Genomic DNA, 15,410 nt, shown 5'->3' on the forward strand with positions numbered 1-15,410 from the left:
CCTGGAGGACAGATGTTTCTGAGGCAGATCTTATGTCCATGGTACCAAAGAGTTCTGTTTGTAAACAAAATTATGAAGCTTTTAAAACCTAATAGGGTTTTCCCAGCCCCTCTTTAGGAACCATGGAGGAATGAGATCTCAAGCTGCCGGCAATAAGTTCCAAGCACTGCACTACTACTGTCATTGAGAACACAGGCTCAAACTTCGTTCTGTCATTACAAACGTCCACCTACGTATGAACTTAAATGCCACTTTGATGCCAGTTGGTTTTGGTCAGTGGCGTTTTTAATCAAGATAACAGGTTTTGACATAAGACGCTTTTTTTTCTCCTAAATAATCTTTCTATTTAGAATGAAAATGTAAGTAAAAACGTAGCTACGCTTCTTTCAAAGGACACATTAAAAAGACAAATGCTGCCTTTCCTAAGAAAAAAACAGGTACCTTCCATTTCCTCTGAGCCAGATATTTCTGCAGCAATAATTGGGATTTGAGACGAACTTTGGATTTTGAAGCTTTGGCAGGCAAATTATTCAACCACTCATGTTTCAGGCACTGCGTGGCACTCATTCGGCAGCTGTGAAATCAAAGAGAAGTTGAAACTTTTAGTGAGGGTTGCCTTTTCTGGTTGTCCAGAAAATGGTTCAGCTGGGTAGGAAGCCTGAGTCAGTGGAATGGGTTAATCGTTTGGGGAGATTCATGTCATGTACTAAAAAGGAACTCATGTCGAAAATTCCCCTCCTTAGAAATACAAGAAAGTCATCAGCAAAATGCCCCCTCCCCCCATAGAGAGACTGTATCCCAGTGACCAGCCAGCTCTTCCAGAGACAGCTGGGTCTCGAGGCAGGGAGTAGGAAGGCCAGCCGGGCCTGGAATTGCTCTCAAGAGGTAAAAGAACATGAGCCTTGAAAGCAGCTTGTCTCTCCTTCCAGGGAAAAATGTCAGTTTTGCTCATCTGAACTAAAAATACTTTTCCTCTCACAGCATTTCACAATCGGAAAGAACAAAATAGTAAAGGCCGGAGAACTGGGGGCTGTCTCAGAGCCCAGACTCTTGGACCTCACCCTGGGTTGTTTGCAATTCTTTCTTTACGTGTGATGAGTATCCGAAAACCTCATGTTCCACCCATGACTTTGATATGGCTGCTGAAATCTCAGTAGGCCTTCATTAGCAACAAAGGAGGTTTTCGGGCCTTTGTTCTGGGGAATAACATCTGCATATGTCAACTTTTTTTCAACATTAACCTACTAAAAGTGATAACGTGGTAGTAGGACTAATTTATACATGAGGTCCTTTCTAAAACTCTGTCTAGATTTTATGCTCCTAGTTGTTTATTTTTTAATTGATTTCCTTCATCTCTTTCCCTGCTACTTTTTCTGCTCCAAAGAAGGAGCAGACTAAGAAATCTTGGACAGAATTGGTCCAGGGGAAACCCAGCACCAGCCGGATCTTCACAGCGCCCAGATGCGTGGTCACCATCAGATTGGTTTGAGAATGACGAGCAATGAAGGGTACCTCTTCTCTTTGACGAGCAGGCGGGAAATAAAGTCCTTGGCCTCCTCCGACAGCCCTTCAAAGGCGTCGGCGTCAAAATCCCAGCTACAGTTCACAATGAAATTCATGGTCTCTGCATCTGTTTCCCCTAGAAATGGGGACAAACCACTGAGTCTACAGAGGAGAGAAAGGACCGTCAGTCTGTAGAAGCCGTATGTGCCAACATGCAACAACAGCATAGGGACTTCCAAGGTTCCAGCGACATTAACCAGAACCAAGAGGGTTCAAAAGAAAAGCACCCCCATTACTTCTCCACAGGAGATAGTCCAGTGTGTCCTGTTAGGGGAAGAAGTGGCAGGACTGAGAATGTAGAGGCATGAAGAGTGTTTGCGTGAATCCCCAATCACGCTCCCCTATTTTCCTTTTAGCCTGAAGTGAGGAATGAATTGAGACCCCGTCCAATACGTCCATTTATCAGGGACATATCGACTTAATTTAACAATACCTTAGCATGTCTCTGACTCAGCCTGGCTAGATTAGAGACTACCCCGGCCTCAGGGGCCAAAGGGAAACTGGCTTCTTGAGGCCCCTCTAGAGTGTGGGCAGAGAGACAGGACACTTGAACTGGCTGGCCTCGGGCCTCAACCCCCCCCCCATGCAGTACACACACACACACACACACACACACACACACACACAAAGTGTGGAGACACACGGTAGCAGTTGTACCGTAATGGTAAGTCTAGGAGCAAAGCATGACTTATTGGGCCCCTGAGGGAAAAGCCAGGGGAAGTCACAGAGAGGTGNGTTTTAAATTCTTCGGACTCCTGAACTTGGTGATGCCAAAGGGGGCCAGCACCATTTTATTTTTTTTTTAAAGATTTTATTTATTTATTTGACAGAGATAGACACAGCCAGCGAGAGAGGGAACACAAGCAGGGGGAGTGGGAGAGGAAGAAGCAGGCTCATAGCAGAGGAGCCTGACGTGGGGCTCGATCCCATAACGCCGGGATCACGCCCTGAGCCGAAGGCAGACGCCCAACCGCTGTGCCACCCAGGCGCCCCGGGAAACTGGCTTCTTGAGGCCCCTCTAGAGTGTGGGCAGAGAGACAGGACACTCGAACTGGCTGGCCTCGGGCCTCAACCCCCCCCCCATGCAGTACACACATACACACACAAAGTGTGGGGACACACGGTAGCAGTTGTACCGTAATGGTAAGTCTAGGAGCAAAGCATGACTTATTGGGCCCCTGAGGGAAAAGCCAGGGGAAGTCACAGAGAGGTGAGAACGCTCCGTCAGGGTACAGAGCACCTCTCGGTCCACCGTAACTCTGCCTCCTCAGTCCAGAGAACACAGGGCAGGGCAGGAGGGACAAGGTGAGATGGTGCAGCAGCCAGTGTCCTGCCCATCCGTCTCCTCTCCTTACCGCTCTCCTCCAGCCCCACTTGCCCTGAAGCACCTGCACTTCCTTGCTGGAGAGCTTTCCCTCCAGTGGAAGCTGCTTTATCACCCAGAAGTTTCAGGCAACCAGTGCCGTCAGCATGAGCTCACGAGCAATAACTGATAAGAGTTGGTGTATCAATACCCTGACTCCCTCCGCCTCAGACAGAATAACTGTGAAGGGTTACTTCACCATGGATCCCAGACATGCCCACAGGACTAAACTCCAGTTGCCCACCATGGGAGGTGGCTGAATAACACACGCTTGACTGGTGATTTCCCCCATCTCACTTCTCTACTCCTCTGTCGGTGTTTCCTAGGAACACCTCTCAAATCAACAACTCACGCTCAAAGTTTTGCTGCTTCCAAGGATACCCAAACTAAGACAGATGGCCCCTATTCCCACTGGGAGCCAGGCTCCTGGGCACTCACAGCATGTAGGTAATGACTCCCACACTCCACATGTCCGTAGGGAAGGACACGAATTCATAGTTGACAACTTCCGGGGCCAGGAACTCTGGAGTGCCGAAGTTCACCTTCAGCTTCTCCCGAGGCTTGTACCTGGGGAAGAGGGGGTGCAGAGGACCATGACAGTGAGCCCTGAGAGAAGATGTGGAGGCTGGGACTAATTCCATGTAGGAGCTAGACCTTCCCAACCCTTCCTGTCTGCCATGTTGTCTGGACCTCACATCCCACCACATGTGGCTTACTGGGTAATCATCACACCCTCAGCCCCAACTGTAGACTTTCCTAAGTCACTAGGGAGAATCAGAAAACCGCAGCCCTCTTCCTCCATGCAATTGCAATGTGGAAAGGAGAGAAGATCCATATATCTTATTCGGCGTGCAGCCACATGGACAAACACAAATTGGATAGCAGCTGTCTGTGGAGGTCTGCCCTTGTGGTGTGAGCAGTTGGTTGGAGAGATGACAGTAAGAATCAGAAAAAGCAAATATACTCAATATCACTAATCATCAGGAAAATACAAATCAAAACCACAATGAGATACCACTGCACACCACGACTACGATAAAACCACCAAACAAACAAAAGACCAGAAAATAGCAAGAGCTGGCTCGGATGTAGAGAAACTGGAACCTTTGCTGATGGGAATGTAAAGTGGGGCAGTTGCTACGGAGAACAGTATGGCAGTGGCTCAAAAAAATTAAAAATAGAACTACCATATGATCCAGCAATCCCACTTCTGGGTATATAATCAAAAAAATTGAAAACAGAATCTTGAGGAGATATTCATACATCCGTATGCATAGAAGCATTATTCATAATAGCTAAATGGAGGAAGTAACCCAAGTAAGCACCTATCGATGGACGACTGCTTGAGGAAAATGTGGTAGATACATACAGTGGAATATTATTCAGCCCGACAATATAAGGCAATTCTGACACATGCTGCAATATGGGCGAACCTCCAGGACGTTATGCTAAGTGAAAGAAATCAGTCACAAAAAGACAAATACTGTATGGTTCCACTTTGGTAAGGTACCTAGAGTGGTCAAAGTCAGAGACAGAGGGTAGAATGGTGGTTTCCAGGAGCTGGAAGCAGGAGGAAAGTGACCAGTTATTGCTTAACGGGTTATAGAGTTCAAGTTTGGAAGATGAAAAGAGTTCTAGAAATTATGTATATATATTTAACACTACTGAATTAAATTAAAAAATGGTTAAAATGGTAAATTTTATGTTATGTGTATTTTACACAATTACAAAAAGAATAAAAATTAGAAAAAAAGGTTCTGGGGCACCTGGGTGGCTCAGTTGGTTAAGTGTCTGCCTTTAGCTCGGGCTGTGATCCCAGGGGCCTGGGATTGAGTCCTGTGCCAGGTTCCCTGCTTAGCAGGGAGTCTGCTTCTTCCTCTGGCCCTTCCCCTGCTCGTGCTCCCTCTCTCTCTCTCTCTCTCTCAAATAAATCAATAGAATCTTTTCTTATTTATTAGACAGAGAGAAAGGCTCCCAGAGTGAGAGAGAGCATGAACAGGGGGAGGGGGAGAGGCAGAGGGGAAGCAGACTCCCCATGAGCAGGGAGCACGCAGGGCTCAATCCCAGGCCCCTGGGATCATGACCTGAGCCGAAGGCGACACCCAACCAACTGAGCCACCCAGGTGCCCCAGTAAATAAAATCTTTAAAAAAAAAAAAAAAAGGTTCTGGACAGGAAGATTAATAAAGGTTAGAAAGAGAGTTGATGGCTGAGTGGGAAAGGGAATGGCCAAAGGTGGTTTTTAGAATTGTTAGTCTTTTAGAAAGTCTCTAGCTAAATGTAATGGGCAACAACCAAGACGTCCTTTGGTAGGTGAGTGGGCAAATAAACTGTGGTCCATCCAGACAATGGAATAGTATTCAGTGCTAAGAAGAAATGAATTATCAAGCCATGGAAAGACGGAGAAGAAACAAGTCCACAGTACTAGGGGAAAGAAGTTGGTCTGAATAGGCCACATACTGTATGGTTCCAACTATAGGTCATTCCAGAAAAGGCAAAACATAAAAGAGACATAAAAAGGTCAGTGGTTGCCAGGGGTTGGGGTGGGGAGAGGAAGGGAGAGATAAATAGGTGAAGAACAGAGGATTTGTAGGGCTTGAAAATATTCTGTATGGTACCATAATGATGGATACACGTTATTATACATTTGTCCAAACCCATAGAACGTCCGACACCAAGAGTGAATGGTAATGTGAAGTATGGACTTTGAGAGATAATATGTCAATGTAAGTTCATCAATGGGAACAAATGTATTACCCTGTACTACCCTGGTTGGGGAGGCATGACTGGGGCAAGGGGTATATGGGAAATCTCTGCACCTTCCCCTCCCCCACAGTGAAATTTCACTGTGAACCTAAGATTGTTCTAAAAAATAAATAAAGTATTAATTTGTAAAATAGAATGGGTGCTTCCTATTTGCCAGGTTAAAAGTTTTACACATATATAATCTCTTCTCATTCTTACAACAGCCCCATGAAGTCTGTAAGATCACAGTCCCCATCTTACAGATAAGGCAATTGAGAATAAAACGAATACTCCCCGAATGTGCCCTGCTTCCCTTAAATCAGGCAGGTGACTTATCAAAGAGCTTTCTCTTCCAAATTTACCGAGAGCCAGATAAATGCAGGCCTGGGCCAACACAGCCCCCCCACCCTCCACCCAGTGAAAGAGCTACAAGGATCATCTTGGTAGCCTGCTGAGCGGGAAACAAGGAAGACAGCAGGAACCCTCCTCTGGCTATAAGCTACTCCCCCACCGTGCTGACTCAGGGCCAAGGAGCTGAGCTGAAAGGGACAGCTTTCCCCTAGACAACAAGCACCCCAACTAGGCTCAGACAAGTGCCCAGGGAATTGCCACGGCACCTTCCAGCACCTCGGGGCCGATAAGAAGAAGAGGACAATACAGTATTTGATTCATTGTGTGGGGGGAAAAAAACCTTTGCTAAGTAAACGGATTCAGAAGCCTTGTTGAAGATCTTAATTTCGGTTTTGTTGTAAAATAGTGTGCTGCTTTCCTTTGAAAATGTACAAAGTATCTATCGCTACTGATAGTATGTTAATATTTGTGTAGAAATGAAAACCAGTTTGAGTACTAGTGTAGATAACACGCATTCCAGCAAATATATTTGCAACTGAGATGTGGTCAGTGCTTTGTGATATAAATGTACTTTTTCAATGTATACTTTCACTTTTAAAATGCAGGTTTCGTGTTTCACCATAAAAGATCTGAAACCTACCTCCATCCCCCGCAAACAAGGAGGGAAGAAAAAAGAGAGGAGAGAAGACCCAGCCTCTCAGACCCTGGAAGCCACTTTCCCAGAGGCTCATTATTGTTCTCCCTGCTTCATCTGGCCCCATAGCCACGTCCTGTAGCATGTGACTTTGCAGCTCACACCACTAGGGGCAGTATACCCCACTGACGCTGGGCTTGGCCACGTGAGCTGCGGGGGGCAGTGACAGCAGGCCCCTCCAAGCTAGACTGTAAAAGCTTGCCCTCTGGCTCCTCGGCCCGTCAGCATGAAGACAGAATGACAGACACATGGAGCAGACCTGTCCTCACCGATCTGCATCTTAGATCCAAGCCCGTNGAGCTGCGGGGGGCAGTGACAGCAGGCCCCTCCAAGCTAGACTGTAAAAGCTTGCCCTCTGGCTCCTCGGCCGTCAGCATGAAGACCGAGTGAGAGACGCATGGAGCAGACCTGTCCTCACCGATTTGCATCTTAGATCCAAGCCCGCGTCAGCTCCGTGATTGGCAATCAGCAATTCCCAGCCTGTGGTGCATGGGTAAATATTTAACAACCAGCTATCTGATTAAAAAAAAAAAGTCCTGATTTGCGGCATTTGCCATTTTCAGTGGTATAAATACTGATTTCACCATAGCTGATTTGAAACTACCATCATGAAGTCACTGAATGCAGAGCTGGGAAGAGACATGCCATAGCGTCCCATTCCATGGTCTTTCCACTGGACAGATACAACAGGCACGAATAATCTCAGGAGTACTGAAATGTAGTAAAATAACGAGGAATTGGGAACATTTGAAAACGTGATCTTTGTTTTTAATATAAGTTCTTTAACTGTAAGTTTATACCATTTAATTTTAAATTAATGGTGTGTTTTAACAACTGTTTACAAGGTTCCTTATCATGAGCTGTTCTGAGTTGGGTCCAGGATACCACTCCCCCAGCTGACTCGCAAATGCGTGGATGAGAATAAATGACAGTTTTTAAGCCTCTGCAATTCGGCGTGGTTTGTTACACAGCAGTACTGTGGCAGTAACTAACCCCAAAAGCTATGTCAAATATCCACCAAGACCCCCTCTTCAAATTCCTAGCATCAGGCCCTCTGTGACCATAGGGTCACATATGAGGTTGCAGCCTCATGGAGCCTGGGGTGGGCACCTCCTTGCCCTGCCAGAGGATCTGATGAAACAGGCTTGGATTCCAATCTGAGCACCGGACTGGCAGTCAGGAAGCCTAACCCTGCACCCAACATTCTGGAGACCAAACTTCAATAAGATACTTCCCATCCCATCCCGATCCTTGACCCTTGAGAGGTCCCTACTTAGACCCACTGATGGGTCTCACTGCCCAGCCTGGAGTAACGTTAGCCTCTCTTGCTGGATGTCATGGCCTCTGAAGATCTATGTGTGCCACCCACCTCCCCCCACCGCCTATGTGACCGGGGCTACCCCCTGCTAAAAATCTCAGCACCCTCTAATAGTTCCACCCAGAAATACCACTTTATTTTCTACCGTTTGTGTTATAGGGGAAAATCGGCTTTTCCTCCTTCTTTACAAACACTTAATTCTTCTGGCTTATACAATAGGCTCTCTCAACCTGCACATTCCCCCACCGATTCTTCCTCTTAGGAGGACATGCTTCCCAGGAAGCAGGCCAATCTGGCAAAACCCAATTTGCCAAATGATCCTTTTGCCCGACGGCCAGTTTGCCGGACTGTTGAGGATGTTTTTGATGTTTTCCTTTTACGTCCCAGCTGGAGCCCATGCCTCTGTCAGCCCAGCTCTGCTGAGTGCAGTTTCCTGAGTATCACGTGTTCCAGACACCTGCACGTCCCCAGTGCCCAGCAGTTTCACGTGGGTGGCCTTCTCTTCAATGTGGTTCCCCGTGTTTCTTTCTTTTTTTTTTTATTCAACAGAGATAGAGACAGCCAGCGAGAAGGAAACACAAGCAGGGGGAGTGGGAGAGGAAGAAGCAGGCTCATAGCGGAGGAGCCTGATGTGGGGCTCGATCCCCATAACGCCGGGATCACGCCCTGAGCCGAAGGCAGACGCTTAACCGCTGTGCCACCCAGGCACCCCCCATGTTTATTTTCTTGAACTTGCCCTCCGCCTCTGGGCCATCAGCAAAATTATTGTCATCAGTGCCTTTGACCAGGTTAACAAATTTGACTAATGTTTGATAAGCTGGCCCACAGCCCTTTTTACCTCCCCACCAGGTAACTCAGTGGCCTATGAATAATGTTCTAACATTCAGGACTCCCTATTAACGCCCCCATCTTCACTGTAACTTCCTCCCCCAATCCCACCCCAGCTCCTGCCTTCCCCAAGAGAGCCTGTGTGTGCGTGTACATCCTATACCAACCCCCAAATCCACGCACCCCCACCACCCCCACCCTCCCCCTCCATGTGCTGGAGCCGGTTCAAACGGNAGCCGGTTCAAATGGTTACATGAGAATCGATTGTGCACATCTCTTCCCAGTCTGCATTCAGTGACGTCGTGTTGGTAGGTTGAACTCAGCTGAAATTAGCAAAGGCTACAAGTCGAACCCCATCCCCATTCAGCCCCCGGCGCTGATGAACATTTACCAGCGTACTACTGCCCACAGATAACAATACCCTGTCCACCCCTCCCTTCCAGCTGCTCAGAGAAGCCTTCCCAGAATCCAGGAAGCTGGTCAATCCCTGCTCTGAATTCACAGTTTGTCCCTGTAAGTACACATCTGGCACATGGACATCTGGCAGTTGGAGGGACATCTGGCAGTTGGGAGGCGTGCATTCTCAGAGAAGACAGTGTTGGCTCTTGGAAGGGCAACAAAGTCTTAGCTATTACAATGCTTTGTGGCTCTCCAAAGGGCCATGGTACATAAACAGTTACAAAGGACAACTGCAGCATTCAATTTCATGAGGAGGGGGCCTGGTGATTAGGAAAGAAATGCTTAAAAAGGCTCTTTGGGGGGCGCCTGGGTGGCACAGCGGTTGGGCGTCTGCCTTCGGCTCAGGGCGTGACCCTGGCGTTATGGGATCGAGCCCCACATCAGGCTCTTCCGCTATGAGCCTGCTTCTTCCTCTCCCACTCCCCCTGCTTGTGTTCCCTCTCTCGCTGGCTGTCTCTATCTCTGTCGAATAAATAAATAAAATCTTTAAAAAAAAAAAGGCTCTTTGGGAGGCAGGCAAGGATAATAAAAAACAGATTCAGACACATTGCTCTAGCGCAGAAGACATGCAGGTGTACGGATGTATGCCGACTTTATGAGACATTATTTAGGAAAATACCATGCGATTTTTTACATGATGGATTGAATGTGATTTTGAAGCATTTGGGTTGGGGCCTTGGGTGTATTGTTCATGAAAAACAGTACACTGTGGAAGGGGGAGCCTGAAGGTACAGTACGATTATATGAACTTCCCTCTGCTGTTACTCTCATGACATCCCCCTTGGCCTCCCATCCATCATGGGGGCATTGGAAACGCATCTTCCCCCTACGAAGAGGTAAGTAACCCAATGGGAGAGGGATCTAGGAAGACCGCCAGTGCGGCTTTGACTGCTACTTCTTGGAGGCAGGTCTGGACCCTAGAGGCTGAGCTCGGGCAAGTGGCTCTGTCTCCACAGGCACAAAGCTTTGCTTCCTTCCCCTTGTGGATGGAGCAGAGGGCACCATTAGGCTTTTAAAGTGAAACAAAAACAACTTCTTTGTGGTAAATGACCACCAGGGTGAGAGAAAATTTGAAGAGTTGAAAACTCAGCTCTAGTGTGGAGACCTACCTAGAAAACACATGATTCCCAGAGAAATGTCATTCTTGGTGGAAACAGAATTCTGGAGGAAGCCTGGATGAAGGGCATACAACTCCCCCATGTTTGTAGACCATGGAAGCTTGAAGGTTTGGGGGACAGCCCTCCCCAATGCCCAGGGTCTGCTACTGCCATTGCTAAGAACCCACACCACTGGTGTGCGTGCCAGGGGCCAGAATATTCATCATACATGTGACGGGACAGGATTGTAAAACTATCTATGGATAAACTATCCTTCATTAGGCTTTAGGCATTTTAAGGGACTTGAAGATATTTTTAAAGTCATATGTTTCCTTATGCAATCAAACTTGAGAACCTAACCCCTCCCCAGGATAGGTCTGATTGTCGATGTATTATTCCATTTAACCTTCAAAACTGCCCCACACCAGCAGGCATTTCATTTGACCATCATTTTTCCAAGATTTAACCCAGTATTGAGAGGCCCAGAAACACATAGCCTGACACCACCCTATACTGGTACATAAACACCTTCCAATTTAAAACTTCTCACTTCCCAGAGGGCAGGGATGGTGCTGGATACCTCACACAGCTCAGCACAGCCTGGCTCCAGGTCGGGGGGATGAATAGAATTGATCTGAGGACCGCCTCCCCCCGCCCCCGCCCCACAGTGGTTCTCCTTTAAGCATCACACCCTCTCTGCTCAGACAGGGGGTTTGAAATACAATTAATCCTACAGCCTTTTAAGGAGAAACAGAGTCCAAAGCATGAAGCCACCCCCCCCAGGGTAGTAACAAGGCCTATCTGCACCATCAAAGGCTACCCTCCTCTCAGTGAGAGAGCTTTCTGCGTCAGGCCCAAAACTCAAAAATGGGCTGAACTGTGGGTGACCACATCCAAAAGAGCCACAGGCAGTCCCCCAGGAGCTTAGTCAAAGTGTTTCCCAAAATACAACCTCTTACCTTCTGGCCAGCCCAAAGTCAATGATCTTAATCTGATGTCCTGTCTGATTGACACACAGTATGTTCTCCGGCTGGGAAAGAAAGAGAGATCTGCTTAGCTCAACCAGCAGCCGAGAAGGTGTGCAACCCCCACACGTAGGTCAGTAGGCCTCAGTTTCCCAACCTCCAAGAGAATGAATGGGTCAGGACAGTCCTACAGGGATATTTAGATCAGGAAGACAAAGTGGGCTGGCGTGAGACAAGAAGGAGTGGTATGGACTGTAGGGAACTGGGGGACTTCTGCCCTGTATAATGCAGTTCCAGCTGCTGGTCACCATGCAGAAATGCAGGCCCAGTGGCTCAAGAGAGGCCAGAGTACAGGTTTTTATATGAAAATTCCATGCTCTTAAATATTGACAACTCAAACTTACACATACGTCCATGTGCGGGACTTAAACAGAACGCGTCTGTGATGCAGACAAGCAGCTTGTCTGAGACTGTTGGCTTGAGGCCATGGTTCCAAATCCCGACTGCACATTAGAATGGTTAGGGGATTTCTCAAAAGCCCCAGTGTCCAGGCTCCAACCCTGACCAATTACATCACAGAGTCTCAGGGGTGGGAACCAAAGCCTCAGTAGTCTGGTCAAGGAGATCAGCACTGCTCAATGTCAGTCTCCCATTTTGTGGTGATAGCTGTGACCCATGGGATGGAGGCGGTGGCCTTGACATGCTTCTCCTCTCAAGTCCTTCAGATCAGCTCTGAGGCTCAGAGGGAGCCTGGAACGATGGTTGCTGCTTGTGCAAAACAAATGTGGATGGGGGGCGGGGGTGCACGTGGAAGATTCTTAGTAGAACAGTCCTGGAGACCCGAGGCCAAGTGCCTGAGATCTAGGTGTCTATTGTGTGGGCCTGTGTCCCTAGATGAGTCCCTTCCCATTCCTGAAACCTCAGTGTCTCCATCTGTAAAATGGGAATAATAACCACTTCCTGCCTTCCTCCTGGGAAGCTATGAGGATCAAATCACATAACATGCATGAAAACACTGTACAGCTTTCAAAGCAAATGTCAGGTACTGTTTCTTCCAACAGAGGGTTTTATTGTTATTTATGTTACAATGGAGTCACGCAATTCCTCAGCTAGGAGGAGGAGGATGGTGATTTAAAGTCTCCATGTCTTCTTTATAAGGTCTAGAACAACACTGTCCCATAGAACTATAATGTGAACTACATATATAATTTAAAATTTTTCTAGCTATCACAGTAAAAAAGTCAAAAGAAATAAATGAACCTAATTTTTATAACAGAATTATTGAAATATAGATAATAAATATAAATAAGAAGGATGATATCATAAAACTCATCATTTTAAAGTGTACAATTCCATGGGTTTTAGTATAGTCAGCGAGTTATGTAATGATCGCCGCTATCTAATTTTAGAACATTTTTATCTCTTCTAAAAAACCACAACTCATCCCCATCTGCAGTCACTCTCCATTCTCTCTTGCCCCTGAATCTTGTAACCACTAACATATTTTCTGTCTCTTTGGATTGGCCTGTTCTGGACATTTCATATAAATGAATCATACAAATGCTGGCCTTTTGCACCTGGCTTCTTTCATTTAGCATAATGTTCTCGAAGTTCATCCATACTGTAGTGGGTATCAGTACCTCCCTCCTTCCTTTTCAGAGCTGAATAATATTCCATTGTATGGCCATACCATATTTGTGTATGTATTCATCTGTTAGTGAATATTCAGGGTGTTTTCACTTTGGGGCTATTATGCATAACGCTGCTAGGAACATTTATGTACAAGTTTCGGTGTTGACTTATGTTTTCGATAGTCGTGAGTACATACCTAGAGGTAAAATTACTGGGTCATGCGGTAACTCGGCACTTAACATTTTAGGAACTGCCAAACTGTTTTCTAAAGTGGATGCACGATTTTACAATCTCATCGGCAACGTATGAGAGTTCCAATTTCTCCATGTCGTAGCCAACATTTCTTACTGTCCGTCATTTTTATTTTTATTTTTTATTTTAGCTTAGTCTAATGGGTGTGAAACAGTATCTCACTGTAGTTTTGATTCGTATTTCTCTAATGACTCATGATGCTGTGAATCTTTTCATGTGCTTATTGTCCATTTGTGTATCTTTATTGGATAAATGTTTATTCAAATCCTCTGCCCGTCCTAAAATTTCTCTTTCAATTATTATTGAGTTGTAAGATTTCTTTACATATTAGAGATACAAGTCCCTTATTGTTTGGAAATATTTCTTCGATTGTGTGGGCTGTCATTTCACTTTCATGATGATATCCTTTGAAGCATAAAGGTTTTTAATTTTGATAAAGTCTAATTTCTCCATTTTTCTTTTCTAGCTTTTGCTTTTGAGTCATTTCTAAGAAATCACTGCCTAATAAGCCAAGGTTACAAAGATTTACCCCTATGTTTTCTTCTAAGAATTTTATAATTTTAGGTCTTACATTTAAGTCAAAACCATTTTTTTGTGTATAGTATAAGTGTATTTTTTGCATGTGGACCATCAGGCATGGTGTCCATTGAAAAGATTATCCTTTCCTCATTGGATTGTCATGGTACAGTTATCAAAAAATCAATTGACCACAAATACAAAGGCTTGGCTTTGGACTCTCGGTTGTATGCCATTGAGCTATCTATTCTTCCTCACACACATAACTCATTGTTTTGATTTCTGCAGCTTAGCTGTAAATTTTGAAATTGGGAAATGTGCACCCTTCAGCTTTGCTCTTCTTTCTCAAGATTGTTTTTGCTATTCTGCATCCCTTAAATTTCCATCTGGATTTTAGGATCAGTGCATTAATTTTCTGCAAAGAGCCAGTTGCAATTTTGATAGCAACTATGTTCAATTTGTAGATCAATTATTGTCATCTTAACAAAATTAAGTCTTCCAATCCATGACCATGGGATGTTTTTCCACTTATAGGTCTTCTTTAAATTCTTCTAAATTTTCTATGGTTTTAAGAACATAAGTCTTGCACTTCATCTGTTAAACCTATTCCAATGTATTTTATTCTTTTTGATATTTCAGTAGTCCGCCGTTCTTCATGGAGGATACATTCCAAGACCCCCAGTGGATGTTTAAAACCATAGCACCGAACCTCATATATGTTACGTTTCTATATACATACCTATGATCAACTTATAAATAACCTATAAATTAGGCACAGTAAGAGATTCACAACTAATAACAAAACAAAACAATTATAAAAATACACTATAATAAAAATTATGTGAATGTGGTCTCTTTCTCAAAATATCTTATTCTACTATACTCAGCCTTCTACTTGTGATGACATAAGATGACAAATTGCCTATGTGATGAGAAGTGAGGTGAATGACATAGGCATTATGATGTAGTGTTCAGCTGCTGTTGACCTTCTAACCACACATCAGAAGGAGGAACACCTGTTTCTGGGCTGGGTCAGCCACAGGTGACTGAAACCATGGAAAATGAAACCAGTGATAAAGGGAGGACTGATATGGAATCTTTTTCTTAATTTCATTTACAGATTATTGATTGCTAGACACAGAAATACAATTGATAATTATACATTTGTCTTATATCTCTTAACCTTGCTGAACTCATTCATTTGTTCTAATAGTTTTCCTCCACCTTCCTCAGGATTTTCTCTATGCCAGATCATGTCTGAGAATAGAGGCAGTTTTACTTCTGCCTTTCCAATCTGTATGCCTTTTATTTCTTTTCTTGCCTGATTGTCCTGGTTAGAACCTCAAGTACAATGCTTAATAGTAGTGGCAAGAGCAGACATCCTTGTTTTGTCCCTGATCTTAAGGGGAGAGCATTTAACCTTTTACTGTTAAGTATAACGTTAGCTGTGGGTTTTCCATAGATGGCCTTTATCAGGTTGAAGCAGCTCTCCTCTATACCTACTGTCTCTAGTGTTTTCATCATGAAAAGTTGTCTGAAATTGTCAAACCTTTTTCTGCATCTATTAAAATGATTGTGTGATTTTGTCCTATATTCTATTGATATGGCATATTACACTGATTTTCATA

The 15,410-nt window shown here is 45.1% G+C and overlaps 1 protein-coding gene across 4 annotated transcripts in view; it reads right to left on the bottom strand.

Moving 5' to 3' along the window:
- The window catches only part of MYLK3 (myosin light chain kinase 3), a 56,028-nt gene that overhangs the window by 3,626 nt on the left and 36,992 nt on the right, over window positions 1–15,410 (bottom strand). For all 4 annotated transcript variants that reach the window (XM_034672746.1, XM_034672748.1, XM_034672745.1 and 1 more), the window contains exons 9-12: window positions 11,377–11,447; window positions 3,365–3,493; window positions 1,513–1,665; window positions 442–574 (exon numbers count right to left, since the gene is read on the bottom strand). In XM_034672746.1, the coding sequence (XP_034528637.1) occupies window positions 442–574; window positions 1,513–1,665; window positions 3,365–3,493; window positions 11,377–11,447 (486 nt within the window). The remainder of the gene's footprint in view (window positions 1–441; window positions 575–1,512; window positions 1,666–3,364; window positions 3,494–11,376; window positions 11,448–15,410) is intronic.

Source organism: Ailuropoda melanoleuca, chromosome 12 (assembly GCF_002007445.2).
Source record: "Ailuropoda melanoleuca isolate Jingjing chromosome 12, ASM200744v2, whole genome shotgun sequence".
NCBI lineage: Eukaryota > Metazoa > Chordata > Mammalia > Carnivora > Ursidae > Ailuropoda > Ailuropoda melanoleuca.